We start from the raw sequence: 21,806 nt of genomic DNA, 5'->3' as shown, positions 1-21,806 counted from the left end.
GTCCGCCGCCCCCTGACGAACACTGACAAGGTAATGAACGCACGCGATGCCACATTTTTGAGCGCATAAGGCTTCACTCAGAACTGCAGAAGTCTCATCTGTTACATCCCCTTTACGTGATACTAGAGTCGATCGTCAATTAAAGCTCATGGTTTTCACATTTGCCACTTGAAGTAAAAATCTGAAACGCGATGATTTTTCTGTTATATAGTTATTGAGAAGCCACATCAGCCACTGTAGTTTGCGACAAGTTAGATAAGTAATTAAAGATAATTGAGGGTCACTGTAGACCATTTTGATAGTTTTCTCTTTTGTGAAACTTAATTTAAACCTAGATTATAGATGTGATATGGCATAGGTCATCCTTCGATCCATTGTAGAAGTTGGAAACCCATTCAGGGAATATTCGTTCACATTTTTGTTGAACGCAGTTGGTTTTTACCATCCTGTATTAAAACATTTCCTTTTATCAATAGTGCAATTTATAAACGATGTTTTGTGAGTAGAATAAAATTTCCAATGGTAAACTTAACTGCTTTTTCGACGTTATTTTACCAGCTAACTAAAAACAGGAAAGCCTTGAACCCCTTCCACTAAATTTAGTTAGTGTTAAGATTCTTTTACAGGGAGTGCAGTGGAGCTGACGCTGAAATCATTAAGTATTTGGTTATATCATCGCTAGTCTCACTGAACTCTTCTGAATTCTACATGTCATGTGTGGTCTGGCGTCTCCTTACCAGCAACAGGTCCCAGGTTCAAACTATTCAATTTCCTAAAAAACACCCTCAGAGCGTCGTTGTGCGAAAGTGGTAGGGAGACACGATATAGAACAAACAGACACCACGCAGAATGTTTAGAAGATGTAAGAAGAGACTCAGTGGAGAATTCAGTTACTGTGTGTGGGAGGCGGGGGGGGGGGGGGGCGTTCCTCCCGTCGGGTAGACCGGTTGACTGGTGAAGTGTTTTTAGTTGACGCCTCTTCGGCCACTTGCGTGCCGATGGAGATGATACGATGATGAGGACAACTCAACTCCCAGTCAACAACTGGGGAACATCTCCAACGTGACCGATAATCGAACCCGGGCTCTCTCATGGCAATCTGCCGCACTGACCAGTCAGCTATGTTGGCGGACAATTCAGTTATTGATAAGAATGGTTGCAGCAGAGTGAAACAGCCTCGTATTGAACAAATTGTAAATTAGTGACCCACAAGGCACACCATTTTCATAGTCCCAATCGAACACACAAATTTAATTCTCGTACCACTGAAAATCTGAATGAAACAAGTATCAGTGCCAGTGGTGTTGAAAAACTGTTGAAATCGTTAAAATAGAACAAAACTCCAGACCAAGATGGAATCCCTGTCAGATTCAGTACTGAATTAGCGGCTAAGTTAGCCCCTCTTATAAATGTAATCTATTGTAGATCCCTCGAACAAGAAACGGTGCCCAGTCCCTGAAAAAAGGCAAAGTCACACCCATTTACAAGTAGGGTAGCAGAAGTGATCCGCAAAACTACCGCCCAGTACCCTTGACTCTATTTGTAGCACAATCTTAGAACATATTCTGAGCTCAAACAAAGTGAGGTACCTTGACCTCCCTAATGCCAACCAGCATGGACTTCGAAAACATCGATCATTTGCAACACAACTCGCACTTTTCTCACATGACATATGTGAAACCTTTGGGTCAAGGCAACCAGGTAGATGCAGTATTCCTTGATTTCTGAAAAGCATTTGACTCAGTACCGCACCAACGCTTATTGTGAAGAGCACGATCATGGCGTATCAAGGAAAATTTGTGACTCGATTGAGGATTTTTTGGTAGAGTGGACACAGCATGTTATCTTGGATGGAGAGTCATCCTCAGATGTAGACTTCGGGGTGCTCTAGGGAAGCGTGTTGGGACCATTACTGCCCATATTGTATATTAATGACCTCGCAGACAATATAGTAAAATCAGCCTTTTGGCAGATGACGTAGTTATCTATAATGAATTACTATCCGCAAGAAGCTGCATAAATATTCAGTCAGGTATTGACAAGGTTTCAACATGGTGTTGAGATTGGCAACTTGCTTTATATGTTAAGAAACGTAAAATTTTGCACTTCACAAAACGAGGAAACGTAGTATCCTATGACTATAATTTCACTGAGTCACTGTTGGAATCGGCCAACCCACACAAATACCTGGGTGTAACACTTTGTAGGAATATGAGATGGAATGATCACATTTGTATATTAATGACCTCGCAGACAATATTGATAGTAAAATCAGCCTTTTTGTAGATGACGTAGCTATCTATAATGAATTAGTATGTGCAAGAAGCTGCATGAATATTCAGTCAGGTGTTGACAAGGTTTCAACATGGTGCTGAGATTGGCAACTTGCTTTATATGTTAAGAAATGTAAAATTTTGCACTTCACAAAACGAGGAAACGTAGTATCCTATGACTATAATGTCACTGAGTCACTGCTAGAATCGGCCAACCCACACAAATACCTGGGTGTAACACTTTGAAGGAATATGAAATGGAATAATCACATAGTTTCAGTCATGGCTAAAGCAGATGGTAGACTTCGTTTTATTGGTAGAATACTGGGGAAGTGCAATCAGTCCACAAAGTAGATTGATTACAAATTACTTGTGCGACCGGTTCTAGAATATTGCTCAAGTGTGTGGGACCCGTCCAGATAGGACTAACAGGGGTATTGAACATGTACAGAGAAGGATGGTCACAAGGTTGTTTAATCCGTGGGAGACTGTTATAAAGGTACTGAAGAAACTGAACTGGAAGACTCTCACGGAACTGTCCCGAGAAAGTCTATTAGTAAAGTTTCAAGAACAGCCTTTAAATGATTATTCTAGGAACTTACTACAACCCCCTATGTATCGCTCACATAGGGGACGTGAGGATAAAATTAGAATAATTACAGCACACACAAAGGCATTCAATCATTCTTCCCGCGCTCCATACGTGAATGGAACAGGAAGAAACCCTAATAACTGGTACAATGTGACGTAGCCTCTGCCATGCACCTCACGATGGGTTGCAGAGTACAGATGTAGATGTGGAACACATACATTAATTCTATCATAAAATTTCTCCGTGATCTCTATTGTTTCGCGTGTTATGTCAAGCAATGTGATGTGACTGTGTAAGAAGGGCCTGTGACACGTGGTTCTTTCAATGTGATTGTGAATGATCTACTGCTCCCTATCGTTACCGCTAATGCCTCGTTGAAATTATATGTAATTATGACCGTCAATAACCTATTTTTTTTAAAAAAAAGACACGGTGTAGTTCGTTTCACTAGTAGCAGTTAAGTTAGCGTTGTTGTTGTTATGGTCTTCAGTTCTATGGTTTGATGCCGCTCTTCGCGCTAGCCTATCCTGTGCAATTCTCCTCATGCCTTTGACAATCACTGCACCCTACATCCATTACGACCTGCTCACTCTAGTCAAGCCCTGGTTTCATTCTACAAGTTTTATCTACAACAGTTCCCGCTATTACCAAATTAACGATTCTTTACCCTGTGTCCTATCAACCAGTTACTTCTTTTAATGAAGTTGTGCTGTAAATTTATTTTCTTAACCATTACAGTGAGTAGTTCTTCAATATTATCCGAGCTACCCATCTAGTCTTCAGCATTCATCTTTAGCACGATGTTACAAAAGCTTCTGTTCTCTTGTCAGAACTGTTTATCGTCCAAGTTTCACTTCCATATAACACTGTACTCCAGGTAAATACTTCGGAAAATACTTTCTGATGCTTAAATTTATACTAGCTGTTAGAATACCTCCATTTTTCGGAAGAACTCTTCTCGCTCTTACATGTCTGCATTTTATGTCCTCTCTACTTTGGCCGTCGTCAGTTATTTTTCCTCAAATGCAAAACTTGTCTATTACTTTAAGTGTCTCACTTCCGAATGTAATTCGTTCAATACCAATTTCATAATTCAGTTAAGTTTGTTTTAAGTTTGTTGATGTTCAAAAAAATGGTTCAAATGGCTCTGAGCACTATGGGACTTAACTTCCGCGCGGGGCGGACGTCGTTAGACATCCGTTTAAGTTCGTTGTTGATCGATTATCTCAGTTTTTTTATTACAGAGGGCTGCTAACCCTCTGACCGAACACGCTGAGCTACCGTGCCGGCTGTCCTCTGCCGTCTCTGACCAACTTACAATACACTCCTTAAATCTCATGCATAGCTACATTAATCCTTGTTCCATAGATCATGAATACGACATTTCGTAGTGATGTGGAACGTGTTACTTTAACATAAATTTTATTTACACAAATTAATTAATTAATTTTTTACAGTTACTACTTCGTATCTAAGAATTCATCTATTGAGTAGAAAGAGTTCTCATTCAGAAATTCTTCTAATTTGCTTTTAAATGATGGTTGGCTGTCTGTCAGACTTTTAATACTATTTGGCAAATGACCAAAGATTTTTGTGGCAGCATAATTTACCACTTTCTGTACCAAAGCGAGATTTAATTCAGAATCGTGAATATCATCCTTTCTTCTAGTGTTATAGCTATGCAATTCGCTGTTATTTTTGAATTGGGATGGGTTATTAATGACAAATTTCATTAGTGAATATATGTATTGCGAAGGTACTGTGAATATCCCGAGTTCCTTAAATAAATGTCTGCAAGGTGATCTTGGGTGGGCTCCAGCTATTATTCTGATTACACGCTTTTGTGCAATGAATACTTTCTCTCACAATGACGAATTGCCCCAAAATATGATGCCGTATGAAATCAGTGAATGAGAATAGGCATAGTAGGCTAATTTACTGATACGATTATCACCAAAATTTGCAATAACCCTAATAGCATAAGTAGCTGAACCTAACCGTTTCAGCAGATCATCAATGTGTTTCTTCCAATTCAATTTCTCATCAATGCAAGTTTTATTTCTTCTCCGTAAAATTTAAATGTCTCCTTGCCCACAGCAAAGACTGAATAACGTCAGGGACATACTACAGTCTTGTCTCACTATCTTCTCAGCTACTGCTTCCCTTTCATATCCAACGACTCTTACGACTGTAGTCTGGTTTTGTACAATTTGTACCCTAATAGCATAAGTAGCTGAACCTAACCGTTTCAGCAGATCATCAATGTGTTTCTTCCAATTCAATTTCTCATCAATGCAAGTTTTATTTCTTCTCCGTAAAATTTAAATGTCTCCTTGCCCACAGCAAAGACTGAATAACGTCAGGGACATACTACAGTCTTGTCTCACTATCTTCTCAGCTACTGCTTCCCTTTCATATCCAACGACTCTTACGACTGTAGTCTGGTTTTGTACAATTTGTATATAACCTTTTCCTCCGTATATTTTATCTCTGCTACCTTCATAATTCTAAACAAGTTATTGCAGTCAGTATAGTCAAAAGCCTTCTCTAAATCTACAAATTATATGAACGTAGGTTTTCCTTTGTGCATTCCATCTTCTAAGATAAGTTGTAGGATCAGTATTCTATCGCGCGTTCCTACATTTCAGCAGAACGCAAACTGATGTTACGTAGGGCTAGTTTCTGTCTACCGTTTCGCTCAACTGTAAAAGATTCGTGCCAGTATTTTGCAACTGTTATACCTATCAGGACTTGTCCTCTTTGGCAAACGGCCATGAACAACCTCAAAAATTCAACAACTCGACTGCCGCACGAAAAGAAAAAGCGCCTCAGAGATGTTCTGAGACAATAAAAACGAATAGTAACGATGTTACTTACGGGATGGATCTGAATTTATTGCATGCTGGTGTCAATTAACGAGTAAGTATCTTCTCGTCACTGATTCCCCCGTCCTCGCATCAATGTTTACACAGACCTAATGTTCGGTTATTTGTTGGTGCAAGCTCAGGGTATTTTCCACAGCTCGTCGATTGGCTGGGAACCGAGGACCTCACGGAGAGGCCTGGGGCGCCTGCAGCGGGGAGTATCGATTTCCTGGGATTTCCAGTACGTCGTTCGTCACTTGTCGCCGCTGGCCGTTGCTTGTTGCCCGATTTACCCGACAACTGAATTTAAGGCTGTCTGCTGCGCCTTCAGGCGCACAAAAACGTTTCTGCTGAAAGAAACTCTTTTAGAACTGTTGCGACAGTTTGAAGCTGGGGCTAGTATCGAGAACGCGTGATTTCGATTGAAATCATCAGCACTGACTGTAAAGTCAATTGAAGACGCATCCTCAGGTTGTAATATATTGATTATTCCTTGCTACAGTAGTGTTATCTTGAAGCTGTGAGAAAGGAGGGCAGGCGCTCCAAGACGCCGAAGTAGAGACGTTGCTGAGGCAGACGAAACTAGGAGAGATATTGTTACATGAAGTAAACCGTAAGGGGAGAGCCTCGCGAAAATGCAGACGCCCCAAGACGCGGTCCCAGGGCGCTAGTTACTCTTCAAGGAATTAACGTGTAACTTCATATGTCGTCTAGACACTGTGGTAGGTTGCCACCGTAGAACTTTGTAACCAACAGGCACGTACTAGCGTATAAAGCCAGCTTGATACCAGCCATGAGAACAGCAACGTCAGCAGGCTTACAAGGGTTAGAAAGAGAGCGAAAACGCCAAAGAAAACTGTTGACCTAGCAATCCCTACTCCGGGGAGCCCGAGGGGCGGGGCTAAATGACGTAGAACAATAATGTTGCAAGCCTTATTTGGGAGAGCAGATACGTTTAGCTTTCAGCTGAACAATGTTCATACCAAATACGGACTTAGTGCAACTGCATTAACATCCCCGCCTTAGGAGCAGTAGAGGGGACCTAACTAAACCGTGATTGGCAGGCGCCTGCAAGAGACCTGCAGGATTGGCTGGGTGGCTTTAAGTGGGAAAAACAGAGCCCCCACCCGACTCTTTAAAACCCCTAGAATCCGCATTTTGGCGGAGTTCTCAGTCAGACGATCTGGGCGCCGAATGCGCGTCCGTCGACTCCAGCCTCGGTTCATCTCCGTGTAAGTCTGCTCTCTCACTTGGAGTGCCTCAGTGAACAGTGTCACATTCAGTATGTTTTGTTTTGCAACTAAGTTGTTGCCATGAGATGCTGCTAGTGTTTGCTACTGTGACTAGCATCTACTCCTGGGACTTCTGCACTGGGTTCTGTTGTAACAGTCTTATTCATGCTTTTTCTAACCCTGGAACTAGCCTCCAGTGAATTAGTTAGCCCTGTCTGGAATAAACAACTATTTCAAAACCCTGTTTGTCCAAAAGTCTCCACAACGAGTTCCCTACCAAGACTCACCACCTGCATTTCTAGTAAATGCCTGTTCCAGTGTTGGCTCAGATAGAAGAAAACAATCAAATGTCTTCACTGTGAATTGTCCTTCTGCCTTCTGCTCTGTACCGCTCGGGAGCGCGGGCTGACCATAACACATTTTCTCCCTCTCCCATCTATGTCAGGACGCAACAAGGTGATAGATTCTTTTTAACAAGCTATAGAGCCACTCTTCATCATTCACGTCAGGTTATAAACAAATAGCACGCTAAAGCGATAGTGTGATTGAGCGGCAGAAGGCAAGGAAAATTGGAAATTTTTCAACTTTCGTTCAGATGATTCAAATGGCTCTGAGCACTATGGGACTTAACTTCTGAGGTCATCAGTCCCCTAGAATTTAGAACTACTTAAACTTAACTAACCTAAGGACATCACACACATCCATGCCCGAGGCAGGATTCGAACCTGCGACCGTAGCGGTCGCGCGGTTCCAGACTGTAGCGTCTAGAACCGCTCGGCCACTCCAGCCGGCCTTTCGTTCAGAGGGCTGGGGTAAGTGGACAGGATAGTATTATGCTTATTATGGGGACCTGTTTGCAGTAGGCTACAGCTAGATACGCTGTACATGTTATTGCAGGAGCTGGATCGTTCAGAGTAACAGTTATTGAACTATATGAAAAAAAACGTAAATTAGTTGTAAATTACGGCGTGCACACACTTTATTCAACATGTAAACGTCACTACGTATATTCGGATTTAGGTTATGACATGTTATATGCCTGCCATCATTGACCCGCTGTAGTGTCGGGACATCGATACTGTCGATGATTTCCTGAATGGCTGTTTTCGGCTCAGCAAGGGTCTTGGGGTTATTGCTGTACACCTTGTCTTTAATATAGCCCCACACAAATGAGTCGCATTTGTTCAGATCTGGAGAATCTGGTGACCAACGAGGCTCATACCAGTGGCCTCTGGGTACCCCATAGCCGGAATGCGCTACCCAAAGTTTTCCTCTAGGACATCAACACTTCTGCTTCCATGATGTCGAGCTCCGTCTTGCATGAACCACATCTTGTCGAAATCAGGGTGACTTTGGATAATGGGGACGAAATTGGCCCTCAAGTCCTTCATGTACCGTTCAGTAGTCACCGTGCCATAAAGTAATATCGGACCGATTATTCCGTGACTGGAAATCGCATACCACACAGTCACTCGTCGAGGGTAAAGAGACTTATCGATCGCGAAATACCGATTCTCAGTCCCCCCAAATGCGGGTTGACGGAGGAGATAGAGAAGATCCAAAGAAGAGCGGCGCGTTTCGTCACTGGGTTATTTGGTAACCGTGATAGCGTTACGGAGATGTTTAATAAACTCAAGTGGCAGACTCTGCAAGAGAGGCGCTCTGCATCGCGGTGTAGCTTGCTCGCCAGGTTTCGAGAGGGTGCGTTTCTGGATGAGGTATCGAATATATTGCTTCCCCCTACTTATACTTCCCGAGGAGATCACGAATGTAAAATTAGAGAGATTAGAGCGCGCACGGAGGCTTTCAGACAGTCGTTCTTCCCGCGAACCATACGCGACTGGAACAGGAAAGGGAGGTAATGACAGTGGCACGTAAAGTGCCCTCCGCCACACACCGTTGGGTGGCTTGCGGAGTATCAATGTAGATGTAGATGTAGATGAAAGTGGGCTTCGCCACTAGGTCAATCCATGCATGCGCATACTAATTCCCATCATGCCCCGCGGCCAACCGTGCAGTTTGAACCTGCTAACGCAAACCTTTCAAAAGTTATGACGATTTTATTTCGTATATTTCAATAATTGTCGGCCTCTACAAGGGTATGTTGGGGGAAAGTGGAATGGGACTCGATTTGGGAGTATGTGGTGGTGACATTCAGGTAAACCGCACAACGAGTAGTCAGTGTGACTTGAGCCATTTGAGTTGGCGGGATATTTTGCGAACAGTTGTAGTGAAACGGATAGTGTCTTCTGTAGTGGGGTAGAACGGAGGGAGTTATTGGGAGGCACATGGGGACAGTCGTTTCTATTTTGTGTGAGCTGATTTGGACTTGCACTTGTAGCAGCGTGGGGTACATTTCAAATATTACACTGGGGTGGGGATTTCCAAGTTAGGACAACGCTCAAGGACGTGATTGGATTTGAAACGAGGACGGGTTAGTGGAGCAAAAACACCCCCTTGCAAATTTTCTGCGACGCTTCGTCTTGACATCCTCTCGTAATCTACTCAGGAGATTTCGGTAGTGTGCTGCTGTGAAAGGTATGCCCTTATGAACAAAAAAAATATTCAGCATAAAAGTGCCCGACGATTGTTGGGTCTCTGCTCACATTAGTGATGTGGATTCACACAATTCAAATGTTCACTTTGTTCCCAACCCTCGTCCAAGATGATTAGACAGTTAAAGAAAGCATCTGGATTAGGTTGAAACATGTACAAAAAAAGTTGCGTAATGTAATTTTTTAAATATGTTCATTAAAACTTGATCTGCGTCTCGAATCAGGAAACGGCCACAGAACATACGTATTTACAGGAAGGCTTCCAGAAAGCTTGTTAGAGGCACCTTTTTTTTATTTTTAAGTGAAACAAGACGGTGATCTTCGAATGGTCGAATAGGTATTCATATATGGTGTTGCTACGAGGGAAACTCCACATCGCACCCTCCTCAGATTTAGTGGTACAGATAAGATGGTCCATTGGATAGCCCATCAAAAAGTGAACACAGTTGAAGCATGAAAACAGAAATACCCCGAATAACTGAAAACAGATCAAGCATGAAAACAGGAAGAACGTGTACTGAACTGCGGGAAAAAAGAAGAAAAATCGAAACAGTGAACGCTCCAACTTAAAGAGGTGCAATATCTAATGGCGTCTTGGTTATGTGGTCACGGTGTTGGACTGTGTTGGGGGAGATCAGGGTTCAGACCTGCGTCATTCCTCACTGTTTTTCACAAAATTACGAACTCTCTGTCTGGTTATTGACGTGTCTGCTCGCTATATTCAAAATTGTGTCTGTGTCGTGGTGTAACGTCCGTTTGCAACAGCGAGGTGTAAGGTAGGGACCTCCAGACGTACGTAGCTCCTACTTGTTCTACACAGGTACCACACGTTATGACTCTTGCGTTCCGTTTTGGGAGCTTAGACTCTTGAATTCCTTCGTTGTAACGTAGTTCACACCTGTTTATTTGTTGTTTTCATTTCTGTGAGAGTTCTATGAGACTCCTCGACTGCTCTCACTATTCATCACGTTTACTTGCGACGGTACTATATTCTTACCATGTGACTCACATTCTATAACCAGTGCATAGTACGACAGTTGCCAAGACTATAGAAGGGGAACGGACACCTCAATAACAGGGCAGAAAGTTCATAAATTTGAGAAAAAATAAATGGGGCATGGGGGAGGTTCGAACACAGATCTCCCGCTTTGCAGTCCAACACCGTGCCCACACAAGCATGACGCCGCGGTTCTTGCAAGTCGCTCGATGATGCACATCTTAAGCTTGGCCCGTTTACTGTTTCTGTTTCGCTTGTTCTTTCAGAGTTCAGTACACCTTCTTCTTGTTTTCATGCTTGATCTGTGTTCAGTTTTTGACGGGATATCCACTGGGTAATTTTACCACTAAATCTGAGGGTGGTGCGATGGGGAGCTATCCCAGTTAGAAGTTTCTTTGTTATTTTACCCTGTCAGTTTTTGCACCTCCCGTGTGCCTGCGCCCTTAGCAGGGGCGTACCTCACCACTTCCTCGGTACGGACTGGAACAAGTTCCCACGGTCCAAGTATAGCAGCAGTAGCGGCGCACTTTTGAGACAGCACGGAATGCCCGCCACGTGGAGGCGCACACAAAGCGGCTGCACGCCGGTACCAGCGAGCTACGTCGCCACGGAATCGACCAGCTCGCCTTTTCGCTGCAGCTGGCTGCACTGCATTCCGTTTCCCTGCCTTAAAATGTCTGACTGGCACTGTTCGGCAAGGTCAAGGGCAGCGCGCCTTCTGGATCCACTAAACAAATGCTGCTGGTTCTTGCACTAAGCTACACTACTGGCCATTAAAATTGCTACACCAAAAAGAAATGCAGATGATAAACGGGCATTCATTGGACAAATATATTATACTAGAACTGACATGTGACTACATTTTCACGCAATTTGGGTGCATAGATCCTGAGAAATCAGTCCGCAGAACAACCACCTCTGGCCGTAATAACGACCTTGATACGCCTGGGCATTGAGTCAAACAGAGCTTGGATGGCGTGTACAGGTACAGCTGCCCATGCAGCTTCAACACGATACCACAGTTCAACAAGAGTAGTGACTGACGTATTGTGGCGAGCCAGTTGTTCGGCCACCTTTGACCAGACGTTTTCAGTTGGTGAGAGATCTGGAGAATGTGCTGGCCAGCGCAGCAGTCGAACATTTTCTTTATCCAGAAAGACCCGTAGAGGACCGGCAACATGCAGTCGTGCATTATCCTGCTGAAATGTAGGGTTTCGCAGGGATCGAATGAAGGGTAGAGCCACGGGTCGTAACACATCTGAAATGTAACGTCCACTGTTCAAAGTGCCGTCAATGCGAACAAGAGGTGACTGAGATGTGTAACCAATGGCACCCCATACCGTCACGCCGGGTGATACGCCAGTATGCCGATGACGAATACACGCTTCCAATGTGCGTTCACCGCGATGTCGCCAGACACGGATGCGACCATCATGATGCTGTAAGCAGAACCTGGATTCACCCGAAAAAATGACATTTTGCCATTCGTGCACCCAGGTTCGTCGTTGAGTACACCATCGCAGGCGCTCCTGTCTGTGATGCTGCGTCAAGGGTAACCGCAGGCATGGTATCCAAGTTGATAGTCCATGCTGCTGTAAACGTCGTCGAACTGTTCGTGCACATGGTTGTTGTCTTGAAAACGTCCCCATCTGTTGACTCACTGTTCGAGACATGGCTGCCCAATCTGTTACAGCCAAGCGGATAAGATGCCTGTCATCTCGACTGCTGTTGGGATCCAGCACGGCGTTCCGTATTACTCTCCTGAACCCACCGATTCCATATTCTGCTAACAGTCATTGGATCACGACCAACGCGAGCAGCAATGTCGCGATACGATAAACCACAATCCCGATAGGCTACAATCCTACCTTCATCAAAGTCGGAAACGTGATGGTACGCATTTCTCCTCCTTACACAAGGCATCACTACAACGTTTCACCAGACAATGCCGGTCAACTGCTGTTTGTGTATGAGAAATCGGTTGGAAACTCTGCTCATGTGAGCACATTGTAGGTGTCGCCACCGCCGTCAACCTTGTGTGAATGCTCTGAAAAGCTGATCATTTGCATATCACAGCATCTTCTTCCGGTCCGCAGCTCGTGGTCGTGCGGTAGCGTTCTCGCTTCCCACGCCCGGGTTCCCGGGTTCGATTCCCGGCGGGGTCAGGGATTTTCTCTGCCTCGTGATGACTGGGTGTTGTGTGATGTCCTTAGGTTAGTTAGGTTTAAGTAGTTCTAAGTTCTAGGGGACTGATGACCATAGCTGTTAAGTCCCATAGTGCTCAGAGCCATCTTCTTCCAGTCGGTTAAATTTCGCGTCTGTAGCACGTCATCTTCGTGGTGTAGCAATTTTAATGGCCGGTAGTGTAAATGCCTGCGATGTCTTAATTCATACGGAAACGCTTTTATAGCGTCCGACACGACAGTTGTTACACGCGAGTGCGGAGGAATTTTAAGTGTCTGCGTAGTGTGTGTACGTTGCAGCGTCTCGTGCTGTAACAGCTGAATCGCGGCTGTCAAAGAGTTCCGCACCCTGCCGCCAGGAGCGCCGTTTTCTTTTCCACACGCGTGTGCTTGTGCTTTCTCGATGCGCGATGTTTATTCCGGCGTTTTTTATGTTACATGTCTTCGCGTTTCATATTCTGTACTGTCATTCTCGGTTACAGTTCAGGTAGCTTCCTGCACGCATTGAATTAAGAGTTGCTGTCATACTTAAGTGTTTGGTACCAGATTAATAAGTAGTCGATCAGTTCGCGTTACACTGGTCCCGACTCGTTTGTTTGGATGTCTACTGTGTGAATATCAGATCCACTGAGAAACTTTCACAGGTTGTTGAGAGATTTTTTCTGAGTATTTTGGTGTTTCCACTGAGAAACTTTCACAGGTTGTTGAGAGATTTTTTCTGAGTATTTTGGTGTAAGGAACCCTTGTCTCCGGTTGCTCGTTACACAGTGATATCTAATTACGATTTGTAATTATGACTTACTTGCTGAGAAAGCCGGCATCACCAGGGTGTTCATTTTGCCAGTTTTCTATTAGAAACGGAAACAAAAGATAAGCTATGTGTGTAGTGCAATATCGAAAAAAATTCATTTCCAGGTATCCGTGAAAATACCTCTGAAGCTATGAAACAGTCGTACAAAGAAATATGTATACTGTACAAGTGTATAAGTACAGCTGCTTCGAGTCTCCACAATGCGATTATATAGACGTCTCTATGGTAATGGCTCTTGATAGCTCTAAAAACGGCTATTGTTTTCGCTTACAGCCATCTGCACCTCGGAGTTGAAAGCTATCAAAAGCGCTGCCAAGTTCAGGTATTTCCTTAAGCTGATTCGACTGTAGGAGTGTCTTAGTAGTAGAGAATAAATTTATTAGAACTTCACGCGTGACGTTTTCGTGCATCCCATTGTTAATGACGTCATATCTGTTTAACTATGTGTTGCTCAATGATGTATTTGTGTAGGTACATTCTGCATCTGCGAAACGTGCTGCGAATAGAGTAATGAATTTAAAAGTTATGCAGAATGCGGCAGTTTTTCACTCATTTCCCTGTTTATGGTGTCATATCTCCTGAAATGTGACAGATAGGTGATTCTTACACCGACAGCAATTGTTAGCTGACAGTAAGGGGTATGTGTACCGAGCTTCGTTGAAATCAGTGTGGTGGTTTAAGAGGAGATTTTTACACTGAAGATCCGAAGAAACTGATACACCTGCCTAATATCGTGTAGGGCCCCCGCGAGCACGCAGAAGTGCCGCAACACGACGTGGCATGGACGCGACTAATGTCTGAAGCAGTGCTGCAGGGAACTGACACCATGAATCCTGCAGGGCTGACCATAAATACGTAAGAGTACGACGGGGTGGTGGTCTCTTTTGAACAGCATGTTGGAAGGCATCCCAGATATGCACAATAATGTTCAGGTCTAGGGAGTTTGGTGGCTAGCGGAAGTATTTATACTCAGAAGAGTGTTTCTGGAGCCACGCTGTAGCAATTCTGGATGTGTGGAGTGTCGCAGTGTCCTGCTGGAATTGTCCAAATCCGTTGGGATCCACAGTGGACGTGAATGGATGCGGGTATGAGATAGGATGTTTTCACACGTGTCACCTGTCTGAGTCGTATCTAGAAGTAACAAGGGTCCCGTATCACTCCACTGCATACGCCCCAGACCATTACAGAGCCTCCGCCAGCTTGAACAGTCCCCTGCTGATATGACGTTCACAGCAGAGATCTCAGTACACTAATGAACCCTTCCAGCTGATATGACGTTCACAGCAGAGATCTCAGTACACTAGTGAACCCTTCCAGCATGGCCCTGCTGGAACTGTCTTACTTGATGAGGAAGCCGGCATCACCAGGGTGTTCATTTTGCAAATTTTCTATTATAAACGGAAACAAAAGATCAGCTACGTGTGTAGTGTAATATAGAAAAAAATTCATTTCCAGGTATCCGTGAAAATACCTCTGAAGCTATGAAACAGCCATACAACGAAATATGCATAATGTACAAGTGTATGAGTACAGCTGCTTCGAGTCTCCACAATGTGATTTTATAGACGTCTCTATGGCAATGGCTCTTGATAGCTCTAAAAACGGCTACTGTTTTCGCTTACAACCATCTGCGCCTAGGAGTCGAAAGCTATCAAATATGCTGCCAAGTTCAGGCGTTTCCTTAAGTTGATTCGACCGTAGGAGTGTCTTAGTAGTAGAGAATAAATTTATTAGAACTTCACGCGTGACATTTTCATGCATCCCATTGTTTATGACGTCATATCTGTTGAACTATGTGTTGCTCAATGATGTATGACGTTCACAGCAAAGAGCTCAGTACACTAGTGAACCCTTCCAGCATTGCCCTGCTAGAATTATCCAAATCCGTTGGGATACACAGCGGACGTGAATGGATGCATGTGATCAGAAATGATTCTTACGCACGTGTCACCTGTTTGAGTCGTATCTTTACGTATCAGCGGTCCCATATCACTCCACTGCATACGCCCCAGATCATTACAGAGCCTCCACCAGCTTGAACAGTCACCTGCTGATATGACGTTCACAACAGAGATCTCAGTACACTAATGAACCCTTGCTGCTGGAAATGTCCAAATCCGTCGGGATGCACAGTGGACATGAATGGATGCAGGTATCAGACAGGATGCTTACGCACGTGTCACCTGTCTGAGTCGTATCTAGATGTATCAGGTGTCCCATATCACTCCACTGTAGACGCCCCAGACCATTTCAGAGCCTCCACTAGCTCGAACAGTCACCTGCTGATATGACGTTCATAGCAGAGATCTCAGTACTCTAGTGATCCCTCATTGAGTGTCGTTGAATGCATGACGTAGACAGGGCGAGGCTAAACTCGACAGCTCTCATTTGTGACTCCAACTGCGGAAGCTGGCGCGCGCTCTGCACTGACCCTGGTGACGACGATGGCGGTGGGCACTGCGCCCTTCTCGACGTCGACGGCGGCGGCGGCGGCGGCCGGCAGCGCCAGGGGCGGCGGTTGGGCGGCGGGCCGCAGGTGCCAGCGCACGGGCTGCAGCAGGGCGGCGCCGGCCACCGAGTGCAACGCGATGCCGCCCAGCACCAGCACGGCCCCGCGGAACTGGAACTCGGCCAGCAGCAGCTGCACCGCCTGCGGCATCAGCATCATGCCCACCGCAGTGCCCGCCATTGACAGCCCGATCGCCTGGCCGCGGTACTTGCTGAAGTAGTAGTTGAGCGACACGAACGTCGACGACCACGCGAAGCCCACGCCCAGTCCTGCGAGCAAACATTAGCGAGCTGCTTAAAAAAGGAAAAAAAAGTGCCACACGTGGCTTTAGTGGGGAGCCAATATTTTTCTTAATTTATGACCAGTTTTGAACTTGATGGATTGCTATACAGGGTGTTACAAAAAGGTACGGCCAAACTTTTAGGAAACATTCCTCACACACAAAGAACGAAAATATGTTACGTGGACATGTGTCCGGAAACGCTTACTTTCCAAGTTAGAGCTCATTTTATTACTTCTCTTCAAATCACATTAATCATGGAATGGAAACACACAGCAACAGAACGTACCAGTGTGACTTCAAACATTTTGTTACAGGAAATGTTCAGAATGTCCTCCGTTAGCGAGGATACGTGCATCCACCCTCCGTCGCATGGATCCCTGATGCGCTGATGCAGCGCTGGAGAATGGCGTATTGTATCACAGCCGTCCACAATACGAGCACGAAGAGTCTCTACATTTGGTACCGGGGTTGCGTAAACAAGAGCTTTCAAATGCCCCCATAAATGAAAGTCAAGAGGGTTGAGGTCAGGAGAGCGTGGAGGCCATGGAATTGGTCCGCCTCTACCAATCCATCGGTCACCGAATCTGTTGTTGAGAAGCATACGAACACTTCGACTGAAATGATGTGCAGGAGCTCCATCGTGCATGAACCACATGTTGTGTCGTACTTGTAAAGGCACATGTTATAGCAGCACAGGTAGAGTATCCCGTATGAAATCGTGATAACGTGCTCCATTGAGCGTAGGTGGAAGAAAATGAGGCCCAATCAAGACATTACCAACAATGCCTGCCCAAACGTTCACAGAAATTCTGTGTTGATGACGTGATTGCACAATTGCGTGCGGATTCTCGTCAGCCCACACACGTTGATTGTGAAAATTTACAATTTGATCACGTTGAAATGAAACCTCATCCGTAAAGAGAACATTTGCACTGAAATGAGGATTGACACATCGTTGGATGAACCATTCGCAGAAGTGTACCCGTGGAGGCTAATCAGCTGCTGATAGTGCCTGCACACGCTGTACATGGTACGGAAACAACTGGTTCTACCGTAGCACTCTCCTTACAGTGACGTGGTCAACGTTACCTTGTACAGCAGCAACTTCTCTGACGCTGACATTAGGGTTATTGTCAACTGCACGAAGAATTGCCTCGTCCATTGCAGGTATCCTCGTCGTTCTCGGTCTTCCCCAGTCGCGAGTCATAGGCTGGAATGTTCTGTGCTCCCTAAGACACCGATCAATTGCTTCGAACGTCTTCCTGTCGGGACACCTTCGTTCTGGAAATCTGTCTCGATACAAACGTACCGCGCCACGGCTATTGCCCCGTGCTAATCCACACATCAAATGGGCATCTGCCAACTCCGCAATTGTAAACATTGCACTGACTGCAAAACCACGTTCGTGATGAACACTAACCTACGTACTGATGTGCTTGATGCTAGTACTGTAGAGCAATGAGTCGCGTGTCAACACAAGTACCAAAGTCAACATTACCTTCCATCAATTGGGCCAACTGGCGGTGAATAGAGGAAGTACAGTACATACTGACGAAACTAAAATGAGCTCTAACATGGAAATTAAGCGTTTCCGGACACATGTCCAGATAACATCTATTCTTTATTTGTGGGTAAGGAATGACTTGAAAATGGCGTAAAAGGTCGAAAGCTGGGTCGTAATTAAATAAACATCAGTACAGTCAAATGGCGGTGTGTTCATTTAAAAATGATTCTATGACTCTTGCTCAGCAACATCAAAAACAGCTTAACAATAAATACGAGGGGCATTCGAGCTCTGAGGTCTCCGATCTTCTAAGGACTTGGAGCAGACGGAAGAGACGCATTCCTTCTGTGTGGTACCGTCCAGAGATAATGGTGCGACACAAAAGTCGTTAGTGAGGCCTCGCTGCAATCCGCATTGATGTACGGAAGGCGCTCATGAACACCACGCCTCCCCTCTCAGCAATAGCAGCGTCCTGACACTGATGTCAATATAGAACCGAGCACGCAAGAGCCCAACCCCACTTCGAGACCTCAGCTACAGCAGTCTATGTCAACATGTTCAAATGTGTGAATTCCTAAGGGACCAAACTGCTTAGGTCATCGGTCCCTGGACTTACACACTACTTATGCTGAGAACAACACACACACCATTGCCCTAGGGAGGACTCGAACCTCCAGAGGGAGGGGCCGCGCAATCCGTGACATGACGCCTCAAACCGCGCGGCCATTCCGAGCGGCAGTCTACATCATCTCGTAGGATAATTACAGTTACAGTTTCTCATGAATTTTACTTTTGCAAACGTCAAACATTGTACGAGGGCTATTGAGAAAGTAAGGTCCGATCAGGCGCGAAAAGGAAACCACAGTGAAAAACCTGACGGAACTTTGCACAGATGTCTTGGGCAGTGTCTCTTGTACGTCTGTCGATCGCGTCACATCGCTCTTCACAGTTCTGAGCCAAGTATGGAAATGGAAATGAGCGTTTGGCGTCATTGGCCGGGAGGCCCCTTGCGGGGCAGGTCTGGCCGCCTTGGTGCAGGTCTTATTACATTCGACGCTACATTGGGCGACCTGCGCGTCGGATGGGGATGAAATGATGACGAAGACCGCACAACACCCAGTCCCTGAGCGGAGAAAATCCCCGACCCACCTGGGAATCTAACCCGGGCCAGTAGGACGGCAATCCGTCACGCTGGCCACTCAGCTATCGGGGCGGACTCCTGCCACGTATGAGTGGTTGTGACAAATTTCGCCCGCTGTTATGCGACCCACATAACATAATTGTCATGCGTATCCTTCTTCATGACAATTGTCGGCCGCACACTGCAAGGGCAATGAGGATGCCCCTGCAGCGTTTGTGATCGAAAGTGTTTGTTCATCCACCATACAGACCGCATGTGCCTCTCTCACATTTTCATCTCTGTTCACATGAAACGCTGGCTATGAAGACAACATTTTGGCAAAGACAACTGTGTACTATCTTAGATAAATGGCGAAAAGCACAGGCGGCTGCCTTCTATGACGAGGATATTGGGAAGTTGCTACAACGCTACGATACATGTATAAATCTAAGCATCGTCTATGTAGAGAAGTAGTTGGAAGGTGTAGTTAGCTGTTGCTGCTAAAACATTTTTGATTTTCACAGCGATTTCCATTTCGAGACCGACTGGACCTTACTTTCCGAACAGCCCCCGTACCTCGAGAGAACAGTTTGTTAATAAGTGCATCGAGTGATGCTCCGTAGTAATGGCAGTTGTAAATTATTAAGTAATCCTATGATGAAGAACTGTGTCTGAGTTAAGGAAATCTTTATTCATTTATGTAAAGAAGTGAAGGAATATTTCATATGTTCTAGTGATGAGCATTCTCCCACAGCAACCCACAGTTACGGCCGGACGTAAGTAATTTCGTACAGTCACAACATTCTGTATTTGTGACCCACTTGACACGTGGTACACGTCTCGCTCATCGAACACGATGTACAGCAGTTTCGACAGATTAAGTCTAATGTACAGAATCAGCTCCAGACATAGTCGTCGACAAACGGCAGGCGAGAAACTGGCTGACACAGTAACCCGAGCGAGTCTGTGGAACAGGCAAGAGTTGTACGTGATGCGACCAGAGTGTAGATGATAGCATTGAGCGAGGAAAAGCGTGAGCATGCCCGAGCGTCGCTGTGCTGGCATAGCTATGCGCCTCTGGACACCACAGACTGTCGTCACGTGACCCACTTTGGCGTCAGAGGTTGTATCTACTACCTGGACTGCCACTCACGTATATTGCAGACACAGATGGCACCACTATACGGTACACGAAACTTTAGCGCACATCTGGCCGAACTGTGCACCGGTCGCACCCCTGCCTAGCACTCTGAGTGCAGGAGATGATGGGTGAGAAGGGACAGGAAGAGGCTGCAATAAGACGCCGCTGGATCAAGCAGTCGCCTCGTCAGACGCCAAGCGCTTTGATAGCAATGATACTTGTGTTACATTAAATTTCTGATCTGCATTAGGAATACGATGGCGTTTGCGCAATTGCCACAAAAAGCAAAAAGTCCAGGTGGGGCATTATTCAATGCAGAATGGAAATTCCTTACTTTTCGCATCGTTTGAAGGCGATGCAGGCTACTGTATATGTCACACACTATTATGAGATGGAAAAACACTCACTGGAACCTCATTGGAACACAGCCACAAAGACGATGTGACACACTTGTCTTCTGACGAATGAGAGTGAATGCAGGATGAAGTGAAGGTGGCCATCAGGGAAGAACTGGGTTCGGGGAAAGTAGAGTTGTGACAAAATCTTTTATGGTCGGCATGACCAATTATTTCAATTCATTCATTCATTAATGGAAGGAGAGAATCATTTGGTAATGTACAGGGTGACAGTTATTAAACTATATAAAATAAAATCGTGTTAATTTTTGAACGATTTGCGTTAGGACGTTCAAACTATACGGATGGCCGCGGGGCATGATGGCAATTAGTATGCGCATGCATGGTTTGGTTAACTGACGAAGTCCACTTTCATTTGGATGGGTTCACCAATAAACAAAATTGGCGCATTTAAGGGACTGAAAATCCGCATCTCGCGATCGTGAAGTCTCTTCACTCTCAACGGGTGACTGTGTGGGGTGTAATGTCCAGGCCGGCCGGAGTGGCCGAGCGGTTCTAGGCGATACAGTCTGGAGCCGCGCGACTGCTACGGTCGTAGGTTCGAATCCTGCCTCGGGCATGGATGTGTGTGATGTCCTTAGGTTAGTTAGGTTTAGGTAGTTCGAAGTTCTAGGGGACTGATGAACTCAGAAGTTAAGTCCCATAGTGCTCAGAGCCATTTTTAATGTCCAGTCACGGAATAATCGGTGCGATATTCTTTGATAGCACGGTGACTACCGAAAGGTACGCGAAAGTTTCTGAAGATGATTTCATCCCACATTATCCAAAGTTACCCTGATTTCCACAAGATGTGGTTCATGCAAGACGGAGCTCGACGCCATCGAAGCAGGAGAGTGTTTGATGTCCTGGAGGAGCACTTTGGGGACGCATTCTGCCGCTGTGGTACCCAGGGGCCACTGGCATGGACCTCGATTGGCCGCCATATTCTCCGCATCTGAACACATGCGGCTGCTTTTTGTGAGGCTATATCAAAGACAAGGTATACAGCGATAACCCCAAAACCATTGCTGAGCTGAAAACAGCCGTTCAGGAGGCCATCGACAACATCGATGTTCAGACACTTCCACGGGTCATGCAGAATTTCGCTATTCGTCTGTGTCACATCATCGCCAATGATGGCAGGCATATCGAACAGTTCATAACCTAAATCTGAATATTTGTAGTGACGTTTACATGTTGAATAAAGTGTGTGCACGCCGAAGTTTGTAAATAATTTACCTTTTTCTTCATATATTTACCCTGTATATGTCACCCTGTATTTGGCGGACAATATTGATGCTCTCAGACGAAAATTAATGCAGTCGAAAGTTCAGCTTCAAGTTCGTG

General features: G+C 45.3%; 1 protein-coding gene across 1 annotated transcript in view; it reads right to left on the bottom strand.

Moving 5' to 3' along the window:
- Nucleotides 1-21,806, bottom strand: part of LOC124789101 (monocarboxylate transporter 9-like) — a 185,515-nt gene that overhangs the window by 47,777 nt on the left and 115,932 nt on the right. Inside the window, exon 4 of the mRNA XM_047256389.1 lies at nt 16,035-16,285. Within this exon, the coding sequence (XP_047112345.1) occupies nt 16,035-16,285 (251 nt within the window). The remainder of the gene's footprint in view (nt 1-16,034; nt 16,286-21,806) is intronic.

This window comes from Schistocerca piceifrons, chromosome 3, assembly GCF_021461385.2.
Source record: "Schistocerca piceifrons isolate TAMUIC-IGC-003096 chromosome 3, iqSchPice1.1, whole genome shotgun sequence".
Lineage (NCBI taxonomy): Eukaryota > Metazoa > Arthropoda > Insecta > Orthoptera > Acrididae > Schistocerca > Schistocerca piceifrons.
The sequence above is the reverse complement of the archived record's forward strand: the minus strand, read 5'-3'. Positions and strand labels throughout refer to the sequence as shown.